The 19,878-nt window shown below is 40.6% G+C and overlaps 1 protein-coding gene across 5 annotated transcripts in view; it reads left to right on the forward strand.

Annotated features, from left to right (window-relative positions):
- Window positions 1-17,262, forward strand: part of LOC128688258 (uncharacterized) — a 159,217-nt gene extending 141,955 nt beyond the window's left edge. For 4 of the 5 annotated variants that reach the window (XM_053775973.2, XM_053775975.2, XM_053775976.2 and 1 more), the window contains 3 exons: window positions 1,754-1,933; window positions 2,145-2,925; window positions 15,914-17,261. In XM_053775973.2, the coding sequence (XP_053631948.1) occupies window positions 1,754-1,933; window positions 2,145-2,910 (946 nt within the window). In that variant the 3' untranslated portion in view covers window positions 2,911-2,925; window positions 15,914-17,261. Of the gene's footprint in view, window positions 1-1,753; window positions 1,934-2,144; window positions 2,926-15,913 lie in introns of all 5 variants that reach the window. The other variant, XM_053775974.2, reaches the window with a different exon arrangement.
- The last annotated feature ends 2,616 nt before the right edge of the window (window positions 17,263-19,878 follow it).

Consider the following 19,878-nt stretch of genomic DNA (forward strand, 5'->3'; position numbering starts at 1 on the left):
TATTTCTTCGTCTGGAGTCCGGGATGGGCATATTAAAGGTGAAACCTTTAGAGATATTGCAAATGTTGCTCTTGTTGGTTTATTCGTCAGGAAATAATTACCAGACACTGTGGGGTGTATGCTGTGGGGGTACATGCTGTGAGGTGTATATAGTGAGGTGTGTACTGTGAGGTGTGTACCGTGAGGTGTACACCGTGAGGTGTATATAGTGAGGTGTATATAATGAGGTGTATAGTGAGGTGTATACCGTGAGGTGTATATAGTGAGGTGTATGCTGTGAGGCATGTACTGTGAGGTGTATATAATGACATGTATATTCTGAGGCACATAAGTTTTTCAATAAGAAAACGGTGGTCTTCAAATACACAAGGAGTGTTATTGACATTATTTTCAACAGCGCTTGGGGAAATAGGAAGCAATGAAGCTTAATACGAGGAACTGGGAGGGTAGTTTCAAGTTCTTCGATCAAGAGGCTTTTACCAGGAAGGGTAAAGGTGGAGTAGCCGATTTGCTCCATGTCGAGACCTAGGCAGTAGTTGTTTCCCTCCTGGCTGGTGTCGGTGATCCGAGTCGGGTATTGTTGTATCGCTGTTGTCACTGGTATCTCTCTGTGTCTTGTACATATCTGAAATCTTATGTTACTGTTTGGCTTCCTCCTGGATGTTTGCTGATTTTTTTTTTTTTCATTTCAGGATTTTGAGTTACCAGCAAAGCCAAGGTAGTTTCGTGTCCCATTCTTCTGTTAATGTTATGGTCGATAGATGCGACCTGTGTTTGGATATATCGCCAGTTTTGCAGTTTTATTATTATTAGTTATTATTATTATTGCAATTATTTTATTATTCCTGTTAACATGAACCTAATATTTACGTTTATTCTAATTTCTTGTCAGAGTAAAGGAAAAATACGGTACACTGGGGGACTTGCGGGTCATGTTGTGTTGACGGGTGAGGCGAGCGAGCACGACTTGGTCCCCAGCCAATTTACCCAACGCTAAAAATCGTGCTGGCTTCACGCTGCCTCAAAGACTTCTCCCGAGCTCCCCGCGCTCTATTAGCCTCCATTTGGTAGCCAAGTCTGCTCGCCTGCTGGCTGGTCTCCAAGGGAAAACGTCGTTATGGCTGAATATTTGTGTTACCGATAGCGTCAGGCTAATAATTTAAAAATCACCAACAGTAACCGAGCACTAACAGTGTAAAAATTATCGGTGGGGAATATTTTGTACGCCCTGAGAAGTGAGAAAAAGGGGTCTGACCCGCTTCGTGGAGCCTTTGGTCACTGGATGGAAATGGCGGTCATCTTCTATATTCGCCGGTACATTTGCCGGCCCGGGCGGTCAAGTGAACCGGTAAGCTTGCTGAAAACCTCTCTCAGCTGGTTTACCGTTTCTGTTTGTGAACATGTTCAAATATGACATCAGGTGAAAAATAAAACAGCGAAAAATTAATGAACACGAAAACCAGACCGCTTTCATGTGTACACCCACACACATATCCGAGGATTCCCTGTTCGTCATTTTTATCAGTGAGGTATTTTTTTCATATTTAGTGACGTGTTTTATGGCTATTTTTTTCCCAGGACATCATTATATTTGTTCTGTAAAAGTACCAGTCCGTGGATGGATATTTAAAAAAAAGGCTAAAGGGATAAAAGCAAGGGGAATTTGATAATGGATTTCAGACATGGAAAGTTAAACAGACATAATTTACCTTAGGGTAAATTAGACTCTAAGATATGTTTTTCTGTGGCGCAGGAATGAGGGAGCAGCAGGGAACAACGGGTGTAGCCAGCACCATTCTGCCGACCCTTGCCACTTCGAGTACCACGCAGCACAACTCGAGAAGTTCCTTAAGGAGTACCGCTGCCTTCAGGAGCAATTGATCCACATGAAGAAGTCCTACGAAGCTCATAAGAGAGCTGGGTCTGTCCCCAGGTATGTGTATCCAGAGAGTCCAGTTCTCAGGTACTCATGGACACGTGCTTCCAGGAATGTGCAGTAAAATGTTTTCAATAATATCCCATTTTTATCTCATGAACGTATCAAAGTCGCTCTTTGGCTCTTTATTTGATTATAAAGACTGGATTTATATCACTCCAGAGTTTTCAGTAGGTTACATTGCATAAATGTTTTTATTATTTGGCAGGTTGGATTGCTGCCCACCAGTAGCCGGAAGTTCTATGGTGTCTTCGGCAGCATTTCCTGAGGGCGTTCCGTGTTGCTCTTGCAACCTTCAAGCACCTTGCACGCAGCGCTCCGCCATGCAATCACTTCTTGGAAACTTCGCAGAGACATCCCTGACGGAGACCTCCGCTGGAGGGTATATGGAAGAGACCGTTCCTGCCCTGTCAACCGGCGGACTTGCTGATCATGCCAGGCCACAGACATCGAGCGATGGATGTGTAGAGAATGTCCTCACCACCCAGGGTCCCTCACTAGTATATGTTGAGGCCCCTATGTCTCCTGCTGTCAGGTACACGGACAGTCCCGTACCACAAATACAAGTAAGTGGTTACACAGATGATCCAAATTGTCCACCAGAAACGGAGTCTCCACTGCAGCAGAGCCCTGCTAGAGGAAGCCCAAGTGGCAAGACGTCAAGGGCCCCAAAAGAACCACTGAAATCCATCTTGAAGAAAAGCAGCGACGGCAGCGCTCGGCGTCGCTGTGATCAGTGGAGACGAAGCACTTCTTGTTGCGACGGGTCAGCACCTTCGTTCACGGCCTCTGATTCCCGTCCACCACCTGACGCATATTCAGCTGCTGAGTCCTATCCGCCTGCGAGCCCATGCCCGACAGCAGACCAGTATCCGTCAGCGGAGCCACACACAACTACTGACTCGAGCACAAGTGACTCAAACCCCACCACCACCAGCCTAGCGCCATCACAACAGAGCTGTTATGAGTCCTGAACCAAAGAGACACTGGTAAGAAAATGTAATTTTTTTTTAATTAAAATTTCTGGAAATCAGACGAAATCTTTCCCTCAATATATTATATAAAAATATGTCTTCATGCCTAGTAATTGATATATTTACGCAATATTAACACTGTTTTTTAATTAGATTTGATAATCGACTTTGCCTAGTAATAATTTTAAATGGATATCCGGCATTATGAAAAAAAAAATCACTTTCCTACCCATTGTGCTTGCAGACTCAGCTGTTTGAACGTTACTACTCGTTTAATTTATACACGAACATTTTCCACACACATATATATTCATGGTAGTTGGATTAAATCATGCTACATAAAAAAAAGAATGTTATTGCAACTACCATTTGGTCAGTGCACTGAGAGCGTCCATTAAGGGTTTAATAGTATTCCCAATTGCAGATATTCCAGTGTTGATCCAGAGTATTGACTTTTGGTTAAAGGGGACCTGCCACATTGTGCTGAACATCACGAAGTTGGCAACTTTCATTAATGTGCAAAGAAACTTAAATATTTCGCGGCTTAAGACACTGTCTTAATCCTAAAACTTTCACACAATCCAGCCATGAAATCTTCGGACATTGCAAATGTGTTGATTGCGATTGCGCCATGAATTTAAAGAAAATGTGAAAATCTCATTACTTAAAAATAGGTATTGTGTACTCCATTAATACAAGCCGTTACGAGTCAAAAGTTGGATTGCTGGACATAATCCTGACCCTAGGCCAAAGTGTGGACTGTACCTGTGATACGGGTCAGAATTCGTGCAATGGGTTTAAAACCAGCACCAAGGGTTAAATTCTACACCACGAGTCAAAACGCATCCCAAAGGTGAAAATTCATACCCCAGGGGCAAACATGACCACAAATCAAAACCCAGACCTCAGGTCGCACTCCGTACCATTGACCTAAACCCACTCCACTGCGTTGTTACGCATATTTTGCTCCAGGGGTCATTTAATTATTTCAATGCTTGTTTCTACATGATTCAACTTTCAGAAGCAAAAAGAGCCATAACACGACATTTTTTGCCAGTTTTGTAAATCTAACTAATATTCTTCGTAGAAATTTAGTTTCATTTAATTTTTAACGAGCTGCAACAGAGTGATCTCTGCAGGGAAATTAATGTTGACATTGCAACAGATCACTAGAGCGAACAATACCGAGGAGACTAGTGGTGTATGTATTATGTTTAAATCCTGTAGACCACACGACGGTCATTAAGGCTGGATTTCGCCCTAAACCCCCAATTTAGAATGTATTTTAATCCCTTGAGTAGGGATTAAAGTAAAGTCTCTCTCTCTCTCATGTATATATATATATATATATATATATATATATATATATATATATATATATATATATATATATATATATATATATATATATAATTCCTCTTCGTGTACATACGACCTTGACGTGACTCTGTCGTATTAATATAGTATGGTAAACTCCTCTTGACATATTGATCTTCGAGTATACACTCATTCTCTCTCAAAAAGTAATCGATACAGATAGCTTGAGGATGTCTATATACAAGCTGAGGATAATAATGCATACTAAAAATCCAATAGATTTTCATTAACTCGAGACAGATGATTGATTCAGGTCATAGAAGTGATGCCAGTTATGCAACCGAAACCATTTATAATACTGATAGCACTTATGAAATTTTAGCCAGTCATAGTACTGATACCACTCATGAATTGAAGCCAATCATGATATTGATGCCACTCTTGATATTGAAGCCTGTTATGATACTGATGACACTCGTGAAATTGAAGCCATTCATGATATTGAAGCCAGACATAATACAGATGCCATTCATAATATTGATGCCAGTCATGATATTGATGCCCTCATAAAATTTGTTGCGACACTATCGCACGAGAAGAGGCACTCGTTTACATCTCGACAAACAAGAGCCAACAGCCTCTGATAACATGTCAGTTCCGCTCGAATTCGGTTTCGTTACAATTTCTATGGAAATTTGCTCATCCGCCTGATGTACTGAAGACCTGACCACGTGTAAACACCGTCAGACGGAGATGCCGGGGTCACCAACTAGACAAGACCGGGACCGGGACGATACCGGAGAACCACATCAATCAGTCAGACGGAGTATTCTCACCACTACCGTCATGTGTATGGATGTGGGCCCCCCCAAAAAAATGCATTTAACCTACCCCCCCCCCCCCCCGAAAAAGTTTAATTGACAACTCTTTGACAAACGTAAAATAAATTTCCAGATATTTCATCCATAAAATAAAATTACTATTAATATTACAAATTATTATTGCTATTTAATAATATATAATATATCGTACACAACTTGTCAGATACTGCAACATCATGGAATCTTAATTCTGAGGACATGTACATAACCTTCACGGCTACGACAACTACTACTACAACTAACCCATCTCTTTGGGAAGGACCTACTTCCACTGGGGAATCCCGCCTACCAGTGAATATGCCCTCGTCTGCTACACCTGACGTTACTATATAAGCGCCAGGATCCTTTCTTCTGCTTCAGAATCTCCACGACTATGGTGCTCTTCGCACCTACTCCTAGGTTGAGGGACTGATTACCTCACCTTCTGTACATAGTTCTACTGTCTTCAAGTTATGTCCTAGAATTTGTATTGATAAAGCCACTGGATGGCGAAACGTCTACAATAAAGATACCCAGATGTTGCACATGTGTCTTAATCTCAATATATAATAAGTATTCAGTCCCATTCTATCGCATATAACGATTTACCAATACAAATTATATCAGAAAATTATTATTATTGCTATTAGTTAATATAATTATTATTGCTTTTATTATTGTTATTATTATTATAAGAGCCTTAAACCGGTAAGGTTCATAAAGCGCTTGGGCAACGGGAGGCAATCATCATCAATCCAATGGAAGGAAGGGGAACATCATTTCCTAGGATCAAGAGTCCGTCACTGGCGTCAAAGCACTTCCATTGTTGGGTGACCTAGCAAAAAAATATTTAGTTCTAGCTCCCGGCTCTAAGAGTAAGGAGAATAACACTATGTCAGAGATAAACTAAACTAGTCTTGGGGAAAGTTGGTGTTCACGCTGTCACCACTCCAACTGCTAGCTGCGATTATCATTCTAGGAGAATCTACTAACGAATTATCATTCTATAAACTACTACTTGCTATTATACTAAGAGAATATTCTCGCGATCATTCTAGGAGAATCTACTAACGAATTATCATTCTATAAACTACTACTCGCTATTATCTTACTAAGATATACTCGCGATCATTCTAGGAGAATCTAACGATTATCATTCTAGGAGAATCTACTAACGAATTATCATTCTATAAACTTTCACTCGTTATTATCATACTAAGAGAATATACTCGCGATCATTTTAGGAAAATCTACTAGCGATTATCATTTTAGGAGAATCTACTAGCGATTATCATTTTAGGAGAATCTACTAGCGATTATCATTTTAGGAGAATCTACTAGCGATTATCATTTTAGGAGAATCTACTAGCGATTATCATTTTAGGAGAATCTACTAGCGAGTATCATTATAGGAGAATCTACTAGCGAGTATCATTTTAGGAGAATCTACTATTATCATTCTAAGAAAGTCTAGCGAATTATCATTCTATAAACAACCACGATTATTACTCACACTCGCGGATTATCATTCGCCTGAAAAAAAATCACCATTCTAATAAATCCAAGCTGTCATGATTCCAATGGAATCGCATTAGCGATTTTCACTAATGGAAACCATTTTTCATGATTATCATCCAGGTATTACACCCTTATTGATCATGGGGTACAGTATGATAGCTTGATGTTCCAACCGGTCATTAGTCAGGTTTAAGAATTATCGAATGCAATAGTGTCATTAAGGTAGCAATCCCGATCATAATTAACCAACAATTACGCCTTAATCCCTAAATTGGGGGAATAAAGTCAACTCTGGTGTATATTCACTGGGAGATACTCCATCGGTTTGTTTACCCTGTGTTTCATGGTGTAGTGGTGGTAGTGATGTTTGGTGGTGGTGTGGTAGTGTGGTGGTTGTGGTGGTAGTGATGGTGGTGTGGTGGTGGTGTAGTGTGGTGGTAGTGATTGGTGGTGTATTGTGGTGGTAGTAATGTGTGGTGGTGTTGTTGTGGTGGTGAGTTTATGTTGTGTGGTGGTGGTGGTGTGGTAGTGTGATGATGGTGAGGTTGTGGTGTAGTGTGGTGGTAGTGATGTGTGGTGGTGAGGTGGTGTGGTGTGGTAGTGTGGTGGTGTGGTGTGATAGTGTGGCGGTGAAATGGTGTGGTGGTGGTGAGGTGGTCGTGGTGTAACTCAGTAGCGGGAGAAAACGAATGAGAGGTAGATGGGATACAGATTAAAGGTATCTTCTGTATACAGTTCTGCGAGGCTGAGGAACTGATAGCTTAGTCTTCGACAGTCTTCCATTTATCTCCCCTATGAGGTGCTGATGAAGACAAACGTCTACGAAATAAAAATCCCAGGTGGTGCACACATGTTTAATTTACCAGTGAGAGAGAGAATAATAGCCAGAGTGAATGAGAAAGAGACAGAGAAGAGACAGAGCATTCAATACATCTCTTCATACCAGCTGAAGTTGACAGTAAAACAGACAGGAACACCCGGTCAGCGGTCACTCCAGAGATAACATTAGTCCCGTAAACCATAGACTCAACCCCATGTCCAGAGGAAAGGAACTTAAAGATAAGACATGTGCAGTACTTGGGTATTCCACTGAAGAAGCCTGCTACCTAGGCGAAACGTTTCGGCAGTAAAGATACCAGGGTGTTACACATGTGTCTTATTCATCAGTTTGTCGGTATTTTCTTGACGTTTAACCCATAACGTGATCTTTATAGACGTTTCGCAATCGCGCTGAGCATTATTGATTCACGTTTCACTCACTGTGTGAGCGAAACTTCCTCTGCAAAGGATTCATGTAATTTATTACATTTTTAACCTTCACCATGATGATGATAATATTGATCGTGATAATAATAATGTAACTAAAATAACTATAAAAATAATAAATAAGTATAACTATTAATAACTATAACGGTAAATAACTATAACAATAAGTATAATAATAAATAATAACTATACTAATAATAAACAAAATAACAGCACTAACGTGGTGAATATCAGACTGGTTTCAAAGCTTCAAAAAATATTAATGGAACGTTTTAGGAAACTGTCAAGAGACAGTATTGTATGTTGGGCTTCGAGATTTAACAGAAGAAATATCGGAGGCTATCCCGGGTAATGTGGGGATGGGATGATTTAGGTGTGGTGAGGGATAGGTATCCCGGGAGACGGTGGGACATACTGGTCGTGGTGAGGGATAGGTATCCCGGGAGATGGTGGGACATACTGGTCGTGGTGAGGGATCGGTATCCTGGGAGATGGTGGGACATACTGGTCGTGGTGAGGGATCGGTATCCCGGGAGATGGTGGGACATACTGGTCGTGGTGAGGGATCGGTATCCCGGGAGATGGTGGGACATACTGGTCGTGGTGAGGGATCGGTATCCCGGGAGATGGTGGGACATACTGGTCGTGGTGAGGGATCAGTATCCCGGGAGATGGTGGGACATACTGGTCGTGGTGAGGGATCGGTATCCCGGGAGATGGTGGGACATACTGGTCGTGGTGAGGGATCGGTATCCCGGGAGATGGTGGGACATACTGGTCGTGGCGAGGGATCGGTATCCCGGGAGATGGTCGTGGTGAGGGATAGGGATGGGTAATACCGGGAGATGGTGGGACATACTGGTCGTGGTGAGGGATAGGATTGGGTTGGCTGGTGAAGGTGTTCTAACATCGTGTTAAGCTCTGCTGGAAGGTTGCAGGAGAATATAGGGAAGAGAGGAAGTGTAAAGGCGGGAGGAGAGAAGTGAAGAGGGAGAGGGGAGATGAGTAGAGGAGGATGAGGGTGAGAAATAAGAGTGGAGTGTGTGGGCTGGGGAAGAATTTCGAAGAATGAGAGAAAGGTTGAATCAGAATGTCATGTGATGTTTATAAACAAAACAATAAATAATAATAATAATAATAATAATAATAATAATAATAATAATAATAATAATAATAATAATAATGGATGTATATGAATGTATAGTATATGGTATAAATTTATATCAATAATTTACTAGTGCAATATATATGGAAGCACAGCTATCGAGGGGAGAAAAAATAACACAACATATTAGAAAGCTAATTCTAACATTTATAATGAAGGTGAAATAGTTATTAGTTATTTTCCTATTAAAAAAATTAAACCACAGTACTCTGGCTGAAACTATGTGCAACAAATTTGGAATTCTGACAAGAAGCTGAACACGGCGTTAAAGTTCTTCCAAAACTTAATGATGGAGGACGATTCGAAACGTAGTTTAATGAAACTTCAATAGTCATAGAACAAGGTGCTTGGCTTCTGCTGTGCAGGTGAGTCATGTGCACACGTGCACTGATTAACTCTCCAGACAAGTTCAGTAGACGGAGAATCGAGCCCCTGTCACACCTTTTCAGTGAACAACCCACAAGGCTAAATTCCCCATATAAAGCGAAATGAAGTTAAATGGAATGCTGATTTTTTTTAACATTAATGAAATTTCATATATCAGAATGATTCATTGTGAAAAAAATCGTAGTTCCCCCCCAAAAATAAATTAGGTCAGCAAGTTTATTCATCAAGCTTTCATTCCCTTATATATAATATTACAAACGTCTTATTTTAAGTATTTCATCTTACATCTCACATATATCTTACATTTGTACATGATTACATACACTTGAAAAATCCTAGAGGAATTAGTACCAAATTTGCACAAAAAAATCACTCCCTATGAAAGCAAAAGACTCGGCAGGCGATGCAACATCTCCCCAATGAAAAGCAGGGGCGCCACATTGAACCACATAGAACCACACTAAATCTATGCTGGATCGCGTAAAGATCTTCGTGGTATCGCACAACACAATAAGTGCCAAGAGCCCAAGACTGCTCAACTGCCTCCCAGCATATATAAGGGGAATAAGGGGAATTACCAACAGACCCCTGGCTGTCTTCAAGAAGGCTTTGGACAAGCACCTGAAGTCAGTATCTGATCACCCGGGTTGTGGTTCGTACGTCGGTTTACGTGCAGCCTAGAATAACAGCCTGGTTGATCAGGCCCTGATCCATCATGAAGCCTGGTCACAGACCTGGCAGCGGGGGCGTTAACCCCCGAAGCCCTATCCAGGTATACTCCAAGTATTGATCAATGCCTTATTTAAACGTATTGCATATTGGCAAGCTTCTTTCTAAGGACAATTCAAATAACGGCCTACCGTTTATAATTTCCTCTGCCATTCCAAACTTTAATATTATAACCTCTTCAACAGTGTCTCCCACTGTAATATTAAGGTCCCGCTAAAGAATTATTCAATCATTTGGCCAAAAATTAACTAAAATTGAATTTAATACCTCCCAGAATATTTTCTTTTTTACTCTCCTCTCGCCTCCAGGTACATGAACGCTGACAATTACCCAGTTCACACGTCACATTTATATTCTAATCCTTACATTTTTCGAATAAAAAAAAATTATGCTCTTTCCACATTTGCTTATTCAGTATTATTATTCATCATTCTTTGCTTCCCATTCTCTGGCCTAATCAATTTAACACCTTTCCATGTAAAACTTTCCCAACGCTTCAAACTTCGTTTCATTTAGCGCTGGATCAACATTAAAAATCAGTACTTTCATAACTTCCACACTGCATCCACAAACACTGAAACAACACAAGCTCATAAGCTTCTTACTTTTTCCTTGTATTAATCGTATGCAAGAGAAGGGGAACCACCAGTCTCTTCCTCCAGATTAAGTTACCTTCTATAACACGTAAAGTCCCAGAAAAAAGAGACTGGTACTCTAGAGGAGTGCACTGAGGATCGAATCTCAAACTACTGACTGATCCACACGAGCATATCCAGAGCAAAGAGTACTGCCGGCTTGAACCTCTGAATCACGAGACGGGAAAATCTTCCCTCCCAGCCAGGCTTACACATAGAACCACACTAAATCTATGCTGGACCGCGTAAAGATCTTCGTAGTATCGCACAACACTCGGGCACGATTAGCAATGCCCTATCTACCCGAATTTCACTTAGAAATTTTAGAGTAATGGTTGAATTTAATTTGGGTTTTGGGAATTTCGCATCAATATTATTATTATTATTAGTGGTAGTAGTAGTAGTGTTTATATTAATATCATAATTTTAAAGGCAAGCGCTAAATCCCTAGGGCTTAGGAAATAGAGCGCTCAGGTCTTATCCAAGGAATGCGTAGCTTCATTTTCTTGGATCAAGAGACCTTCATCAGCCCCAAGGCCCCTTTCAAGCCCCCCTCCCTGAAGACAGAAGGTCAAGGGACGAACCTTAACGCCGAAATAATGATGTGCTGAAGAAAGCAGCACTGACGAGGGATTTGAGTTGAAATTAAAAATGATAGATGAATGCCCCTCTGGCGTTAAACGTATAAGAGAAAATTTTAGAAAGGACTTAATTTTAAATGAGTTCTTGCTAATTGACCAGTTTTACATATATATATATATATATATATATATATATATATATATATATATATATATATATATATATATATATATATATATACATATATACATATATATATATATATATATATATATATATATATATATATATATATATATATATATATATATATATATATGTTATTGTGCCCACGAACGAGTGGTATTGATCACAGACAACACTGCGGCTAGCCATGGACTCGAACCCATGCTGCTTTGGCCAACGCAGCATGGGTTCGAGTCCTTGGCTAGTCGCAGTGTTGTTATATACACATCTGGTGTGTATGTATGGGTGTGTATGCGGGCGCACTGGTGCAGACAGGTACTGCTGATAATAAAGACTGAAACAGCAATATTTTGATTATTTGTCTTGTGTGGCTTTTCCAAATAGTCTTCCTACCACCTACCCGTTGCTCGTGTATTTGCATCTTGTCCTCTTGCTGGTTTCTTTGTTTTCTGGCGTTAAATTCTTCCGCAGTTTTTTCTCCAATTGTTTCTCATTTTTCCTTCCACTTCGCTGCCTTGCCTATTGATCCTCTAGTTCTCTCTCTCTCTCTCTCTCTCTCTCTCTCTCTCTCTCTCTCTCTCTCTCTCTCCTAACTCAAATGAGCCTTTCTTCACATCTTAGTGGCAATGGAAGAAAAACACAGCTGCCGAACAGGCTTCTATTGCAAGAACGTTTCGCTCTGTGTATAGCTTAGTCAACTCCACTGACTCGATAAAGCTCTACACAGAGCCAAACGTTATCACAATTAATTCTCATTCTGCACCTGCGTCGTCGCGGACAGTGGGAAAATGGAGAGAAGACCTTCAGACGAGATCGCAAAATTAATTTTTCTCGTAAGAAAGTAAAATTACAACAAAAACATTGAAAGAAAAAATAAGTGGTCGGGAATGGAAAGAAAAAATGAGATTTAAAAAAGGAAACGGAGATAAATGCGAAACTGAGAATATAATTTCTTTCAAAACTCATAGAAAACCTGGTATTTTGGGAATTTATGAAGGGGAAAACAAATGACCGGTGAGGACGGAAGACGATACCAGCAGCACGCGCCGCTGTGAATAATATGGACAGCTGTGATCACAATGATTAATCCTCTTAGATAACACGAGCCATGGGAAAATTAATTAATTACGCGAGATTTGGAAGAGGGACGCAAATAGTTATTGACAAGGAGAAAGAGGCATCGTCATCCCTCAGCATCACGAGTGCCATCATCCCCAGGCACTGTGAGAACTAGCATCTCCTGGCACCTTGGGAGAGAACTTCACTTACTAATATGATTCCGGCATCTCTTGGTACCAGTGGCTTCAGCATCTTACACTGTAGAGTGAAATGATGTTAAATAACGTATAGCAATACGATAAAATCGACTGAAGTATAATGCTAGATCAGTGAAGAATCACATTATACTTAATTTGCGTGTTATTTTTCCCATATCATGGAACCATGAGAGGCTAGCATCTTGTGGCATCATGAGAGCCAGTATAACATGGCAACATAGGGCCAGAATCCCTTTGTCACACATATACACACAAGATAATCCAGATTTACAGGACTAGCGAGGAGAAGGCTATTAGATAAGCACCCAGAGAGACGTATCGTTAAGCGTCAGGCAACGTAAAGAAGATTATGAATGGTAAACACTGAACAAAGCGCCTGGGAAGGGAGATGAAATAGTGAAGACGTATAGAAGGAGAGCAAATACTTATGAGGCTGAGAAATGTGTTGATAAGACGAAGTACAGAGAGGGTGAGGACCTTGTTCAAGTGGGTGAACCTATCTAAGGATGGTGAAAATTGCCTAGGAGGGTGAACCTCCCTGGGAAGGTAAACCTTAATAGGGAGGGTGAACCTTCTTGCTAAGGAGGGTAAGGACGTTCCTAGGGTGAACCCTTCGTGATAGAGGGTGAATCCCTTACTAGAAAGTGTGAGGACTCAGTCACATGTGTTGAAGACACGGGTAGTCAGCCACCTGTGTTGAAGACACGGGTAGTCAGTCACCTGGGTTGAAGACAGATGTAGTCAGTCACCTGGGTTGAAGACACGGGTAGTCAGTCACCTGGGTTGAAGACACGGGTAGTCAGTCACCTGGGTTGAAGACACGGGTAGTCAGTCACCTGGGTTGAAGACACATGTAGTCAGTCACCTGGGTTGAAGACACGGGTAGTCAGTCACCTGGGTTGAAGACACGGGTAGTCAGTCACCTGGGTTGAAGACACGGGTAGTCAGTCACCTGGGTTGAAGACACATATAGTCAGTCACCTGGGTTGAAGACACGGGTAGTCAGTCACCTGGGTTGAAGACACGGGTAGTCAGTCACCTGGGTTGAAGACACGGGTAGTCAGTCACCTGGGTTGAAGACACGGGTAGTCAGTCACCTGGGTTGAAGACTCGGGTAGTCAGTCACCTGGGTTGAAGACACGGGTAGTCAGTCACCTGGGTTGAAGACACGGGTAGTCAGTCACCTGGGTTGAAGACACGGGTAGTCAGTCACCTGGGTTGAAGACACATATAGTCAGTCACCTGGGTTGAAGACTCTGGTAGTCAGTCACCTGGGTTGAAGACTCGGGTAGTCAGTCACCTGGGTTGAAGACACGGGTAGTCAGTCACCTGGGTTGAAGACACGGGTAGTCAGTCACCTGGGTTGAAGACACGGGTAGTCAGTCACCTGGGTTGAAGACACGGGTAGTCAGTCACCTGGGTTGAAGACACGGGTAGTCAGTCACCTGGGTTGAAGACTCGGGTAGTCAGTCACCTGGGTTGAAGACACGGGTAGTCAGTCACCTGGGTTGAAGACACGGGTAGTCAGTCACCTGGGTTGAAGACACGGGTAGTCAGTCACCTGGGTTGAAGACACGGGTAGTCAGTCACCTGGGTTGAAGACACGGGTAGTCAGTCACCTGGGTTGAAGACTCGGGTAGTCAGTCACCTGGGTTGAAGACTCGGGTAGTCAGTCACCTGGGTTGAAGACACGGGTAGTCAGTCACCTGGGTTGAAGACTCGGGTAGTCAGTCACCTGGGTTGAAGACACGGGTAGTCAGTCACCTGGGTTGAAGACACGGGTAGTCAGTCACCTGGGTTGAAGACTCGGGTAGTCAGTCACCTGGGTTGAAGACACGGGTAGTCAGTCACCTGGGTTGAAGACTCGGGTAGTCAGTCACCTGGGTTGAAGACTCGGGTAGTCAGTCACCTGGGTTGAAGACTCGGGTAGTCAGTCACCTGGGTTGAAGACACGGGTAGTCAGTCACCTGGGTTGAAGACTCGGGTAGTCAGTCACCTGGGTTGAAGACACGGGTAGTCAGTCACCTGGGTTGAAGACACGGGTAGTCAGTCACCTGGGTTGAAGACTCGGGTGCTCATCTGTGGTTCAATGGAATGGAATTCAGATTATGTAGTCTGCCTCCACTACGGTCACCGGAGAACTTTATATGTACAAAATATTGTTGTCTAGTTTCCATTCGTGTTCCATCGTCCTTCAACCTGTTCTCTAATTAGATCGTGCAATAAAAGACGAAATGCCCTTCATTCGCTTTTGTTAGCTCTGTTTTTTTTTTTTTTTTTTTTTTTTTTTTGGAAATTATAAGATTTCTTATTCTCAGTTAGGCTTAGGTTAGTTTAGATTTATTTAGCTTAATGTATAATAACTTATATTTACATAACTTACCTAGACTGTAATATCTCGACAGTGCATTTTATGATAAACAGATAAATGCTTAAGGACATGCTGCCTGGCAACGCCAATTCAAGTTACCACGTTGTCGATGCTTCCGAGTATCTTGTATATTGTGATCATGGAGGTTCCCCCGCCCGTCCCCGAGTTTTCATTTTTCCGGTGTTGTGAGGTTTGGTTATCTTACTCCGTCCTCACCGCTCAAGTGTTTTATCTCAGACACTAGCCAGGGAAGCAACTATCACTGTGTGAAATTATCCGGCTGAATGTGTCATTAAATATTTGCAACTATGGGAACAGAATAATTACTCCTAAGTCTAGTCTGTCTTATTGTCGTCTTTTGAACTTCCCTCATGATGTTAGTTACCATTTGTAAAAGACGCTTGTCAATAGACACTTTTTTTGTGTGTTAGTTACAAGTTGTCAAAGACACCTGTCGATAGACACTTTTTTATGTATGGGTTATTTAGCCGTTGCCAAAGGTACTTGTCACTAGACCCTTGGCCTGGTGAGTATAGAGGGTAGTGTGTGTGTGTGTGTGTGTGTGTGTGTGTGTGTGTGTGTGTGTGTGTGTGTGTGTGTGTGTGTGTGTGTGTGTGTGTGTGTGTGTGTGCATAAGAAGGTTTGTATATGAGCACGCGACTCAATGCCTCAGTATGAATTATAAAAAAACTTTTTTTTTCTTATTCCAGTTGACTGTGTTCCTACGCCCCAGACACACCACACTGCCAGCCTGGAAAGAAGGTCCTGACTACATTACCAAGCACCTCGTCCTGCTCCTCCTTCATCCTCAGCAGATTTAAGATGAATTTTCGTGGTTGTGAACTTAAGGCAGATCACCAGTATTTTCAATTCAAGCGCTGCAAAACAATAGTGTCCTTGATTCTGAAGGGAATACAAAACATCAGTATTGTAAACACGCTGCAGAACTTAAAACACCAGTGTTGATGGTTGTAAACACGCTGCAGAACTTAAAACACCAGTGTTGATGGTTGTAAACACGCTGCAGAACTTAAAACACCAGTGTTGATGGTTGTAAACACGCTGCAGAACTTAAAACACCAGTGTTGATGGTTGTAAACACGCTGCAGAACTTAAATCACGAGTGTTGATGGTTGTAAACACGCTGCAGAACTTAAAACACCAGTGTTGATGGTTGTAAACACGCTGCAGAACTTAAAACACCAGTGTTGATGGTTGTAAAAACGCTGCAAAGCTTAAAACACCAGTGATGATGGGTGTGAACACACTGAAATTTCTTCAGAAGCCTTCATCAACAACGTGTTCGAAAAAAAAAACTGAAACATTTCGTACAGAAAACAGACCAGTCTTGTAAATCATTGTACAATACAACTGTATATCAGCAACCTATTGTATAATTCCTTCTGCGCTGCTACTACATCGAACAGATCATTGTACATAACTAAACTATTGAACATTACACCTCTCGACACCATTTAAACAAACGTGCAATGCACGGAAGGTTCCTGTACAACACACGAATATTCTTTAAAGCACGGAAATGTACATCCCCAGGTAGCTGCACGTTACTTGACGTACAGAAGCCAGTGACGCAATCGGTGTCACTTTTCCCAGCAAAACCGTGTTGTACATATTTATTCTTTTTGTACCATGTATACATAATTTCTACGAGCTAAAGAAATCAGTTTTACGAATACGTATTTCCTGACAATTCCCATTATTTTCATGAGTATTGTTATTACCCATTATTTAGAGTGCTTCAAATGGTGACTGATACCAAAGATTTTTTCGTTTTCGTTTCTTAAAAAAAAAAACAGTTAAAAACAGTAAAAAAAAGCTGTCAAAAAACAGGCCAAAAATCTGACTGTTGAAAAATAGAGACTTCGAGAAACAGAGACTTTAAAAAAAAAAGACTGTGCAAAAAAAAAAAAAAAAAAAACTCTCCAAGCTACTGGTGTGTGTTACTGTTTGTGAATGTGATGTTTGTTTACTCTCGCTGCTGTCATCGAGACAATAGCGAGACCACAGACGTTTGTTTTTATAAATAAAACGATTTCGAAAGATAGTGTTTATTTCCTTAACACTTTTACCTGGAAGGTGAGTATATAACACAGTATACAAATAACCAATGACTAGTGACTAGTGTGGCTAGCCACACTAGTGTGACTAGTATTCTTCTTTCTCCAGTGTGCTGATTATTTATGTAGTGTTTCAGTCACGGTATTGTGCCTTTGTCTTCATATAACACAGTGTTAGATATGAAACTCAAACACATTTTGAAAACTATGGAGTATTCCAGGAATCAAAATCAGGTGAATCTGAATTCCACACGGTACCAGTCGAGTTATGAACAAGTACTGGATCCAGTTTCTTCATTAGTTATTCCTGTAAGGAGACCTTTAAGAGGCTATTTCAATTTTTTTTACTTCCTCCAACTTTTAGATTTCATTTTGCTCATAGCTCGAGAAAGCCTTATCCACTGGATTTCAAATTTTCAGCTTATGTGTACGGTAACGAGGACCAGATTCTTGGATTAGTGATCACGTTCACGTTCCCTATGACCAAAGTTCTTAAACGCATTTTCAGCATCCTAAATGACGATGATAACTTCCAAAACCATCAGTGGCGAAGCTTCAAACGTTCAGAAAAATGAAATTCGTGTATGTAGGTGAAGATTCAACCACCTGTATATAAAATGGTTATGTCTGCACCTATGTACGTAAATTACGTTAAATAAATTTCAGCTACCTCTTCCGAACGTCTTCCATATTTAATGGCTGATACATCTTTGGGCTATGACACTACTTGTTATGTTTCGCTTGCGTGCATTTAAATTTATTGATGCAGTAAAATTGAAATAAAAAATAACTCGGAATATATGGAATCTGTCCTGTACCTAGAGAATGGTTCATCCGATAGGCTTCATATTTTCACCACTGGAGTAGTTTCTTGAGCACAGTTCTCATTTTGTTATGTTGTTAAGTCCCAATTTGCCAATTTTATTGAATAAATAGTGATATTTCATTTTTGTTAGTAAGTAAAGAATGCTTCTTCTGACTGGCTTCAAAATATTACTGATGCTGTTTTCAGGATGATAACCCGTAAGTTTACTCCGAGTGGCTTCAGTTTGTAATTTTACTGAAAAAGTTAAAAAACTTGGAATCGTTGAAATAGAATCAATTAATGGAGAATGCCTATTTTGATCGGCTTCAAACTTTTACCATTAGTGGACTTTATTAAAACAATGTTCTTCGCTCACTTTAAACTGTTTAAGTTTCAATTTGCCAGTTTTATTAAGTAAACTGTTTGTTATACCAATTACTGGAGAACGTCTCGTGTGATCCTAAATGCTGATGTATCTTAAATAGTACTTTTGTATTAATTTTGTATTAGTTTCATATTAATTTTGTATTAATTTTTCTAAATTTATCAAATTAGATTATTTAAAAAAAAGCAGAATAAAAAATAGGAATCGCGTTTTAAAGTCTAACAAGGGAAGACTTTTCTATATTTCGGTTACTTCTCAACAACATTTTTTTTATATATTAATCACAAATTTTCGTTAACTAAGAATGCCTTTTTCGATATGCTTCAAATTTTCAACACTGGTGTATTGTATCCCGGGAATTATTCGTAGAACTCACAATCTATATCTGATTCCTTTCAAATCTGCATCTCTAATATTCAACTGCATTGTCATATAATGCCGCACTCTGCACTATTCCAATCGCATGCTCTGAGGCACAAGGGACTGAGGTTTATGGTATACGGGATACCTTCCTAGGATCGCACAGCGACCCATTATTATTATTATTATAATCAAGGGGGAAGCGCTAAACCCGGAGGATTATACAGCGCCTGGGGGGTGGATGTGGAAGGCATTCAGGCTTAATTCGGGGAACTGGAGTACAGATCCAATTCCCTAAATCAAGAGCCCCTCACCAACATCAAGGAACCTTCCTTGAGGGGCTGCACAGCGACCCAAATACACCTAATTTTGAAGCCTATTGTGATACATTCCGGTTCTCTAAGCTCGATTATTGTACCCTACAGAACGCCTTATTTTGAAATAATTACATTGGTGCAAATAAGAAAAAAAAGCCAGATATTTTGCTTCTTTTGTTTATATGTTTTAGAAGCAAATGTATATCTACAGCCCTATATTCCTTGACAATGAAATAGCATTCAGCCTTTAATACTCACTTATGCTGATCAACAATGATATCACATTAGCTTGGAAGGTATACAAAATATCCAAAAAAAGTTTAATATATGCAGGATAAAGTGTAGCTCTTAAACAACAACAATGAAAAAGAGATTTTCATTATCCACATCGTCTGAAACACTAACGTGTAAGAGACTTTTATGGCGTAAACGTAGTCAAGCAAACAGTGGTGAATAAAAGTTATGCACAGCAATCACAGGTAGCAATAAATGTTAAAATTTAAACATAAAACAAAAAATGGGAAACTTTTGAGGTTAGTTGTGCACAACGCATGATTCCTATAAAATTGCAAGGAAAACTGTGGTAGAGATTTCGGGTTTACGAAATGCCTGATATAGTGAGTGCAATGTAAACATGCCAAGAAATGACTTTCAGATATGATCCCCAGTATATAACTATGTTCAAAGGAAAACGTGACTGAAGTTGAAAGATACAACGTGGCTGAATAAG

The sequence above is a fragment of the Cherax quadricarinatus genome, chromosome 19, assembly GCF_038502225.1.
Source record: "Cherax quadricarinatus isolate ZL_2023a chromosome 19, ASM3850222v1, whole genome shotgun sequence".
NCBI lineage: Eukaryota > Metazoa > Arthropoda > Malacostraca > Decapoda > Parastacidae > Cherax > Cherax quadricarinatus.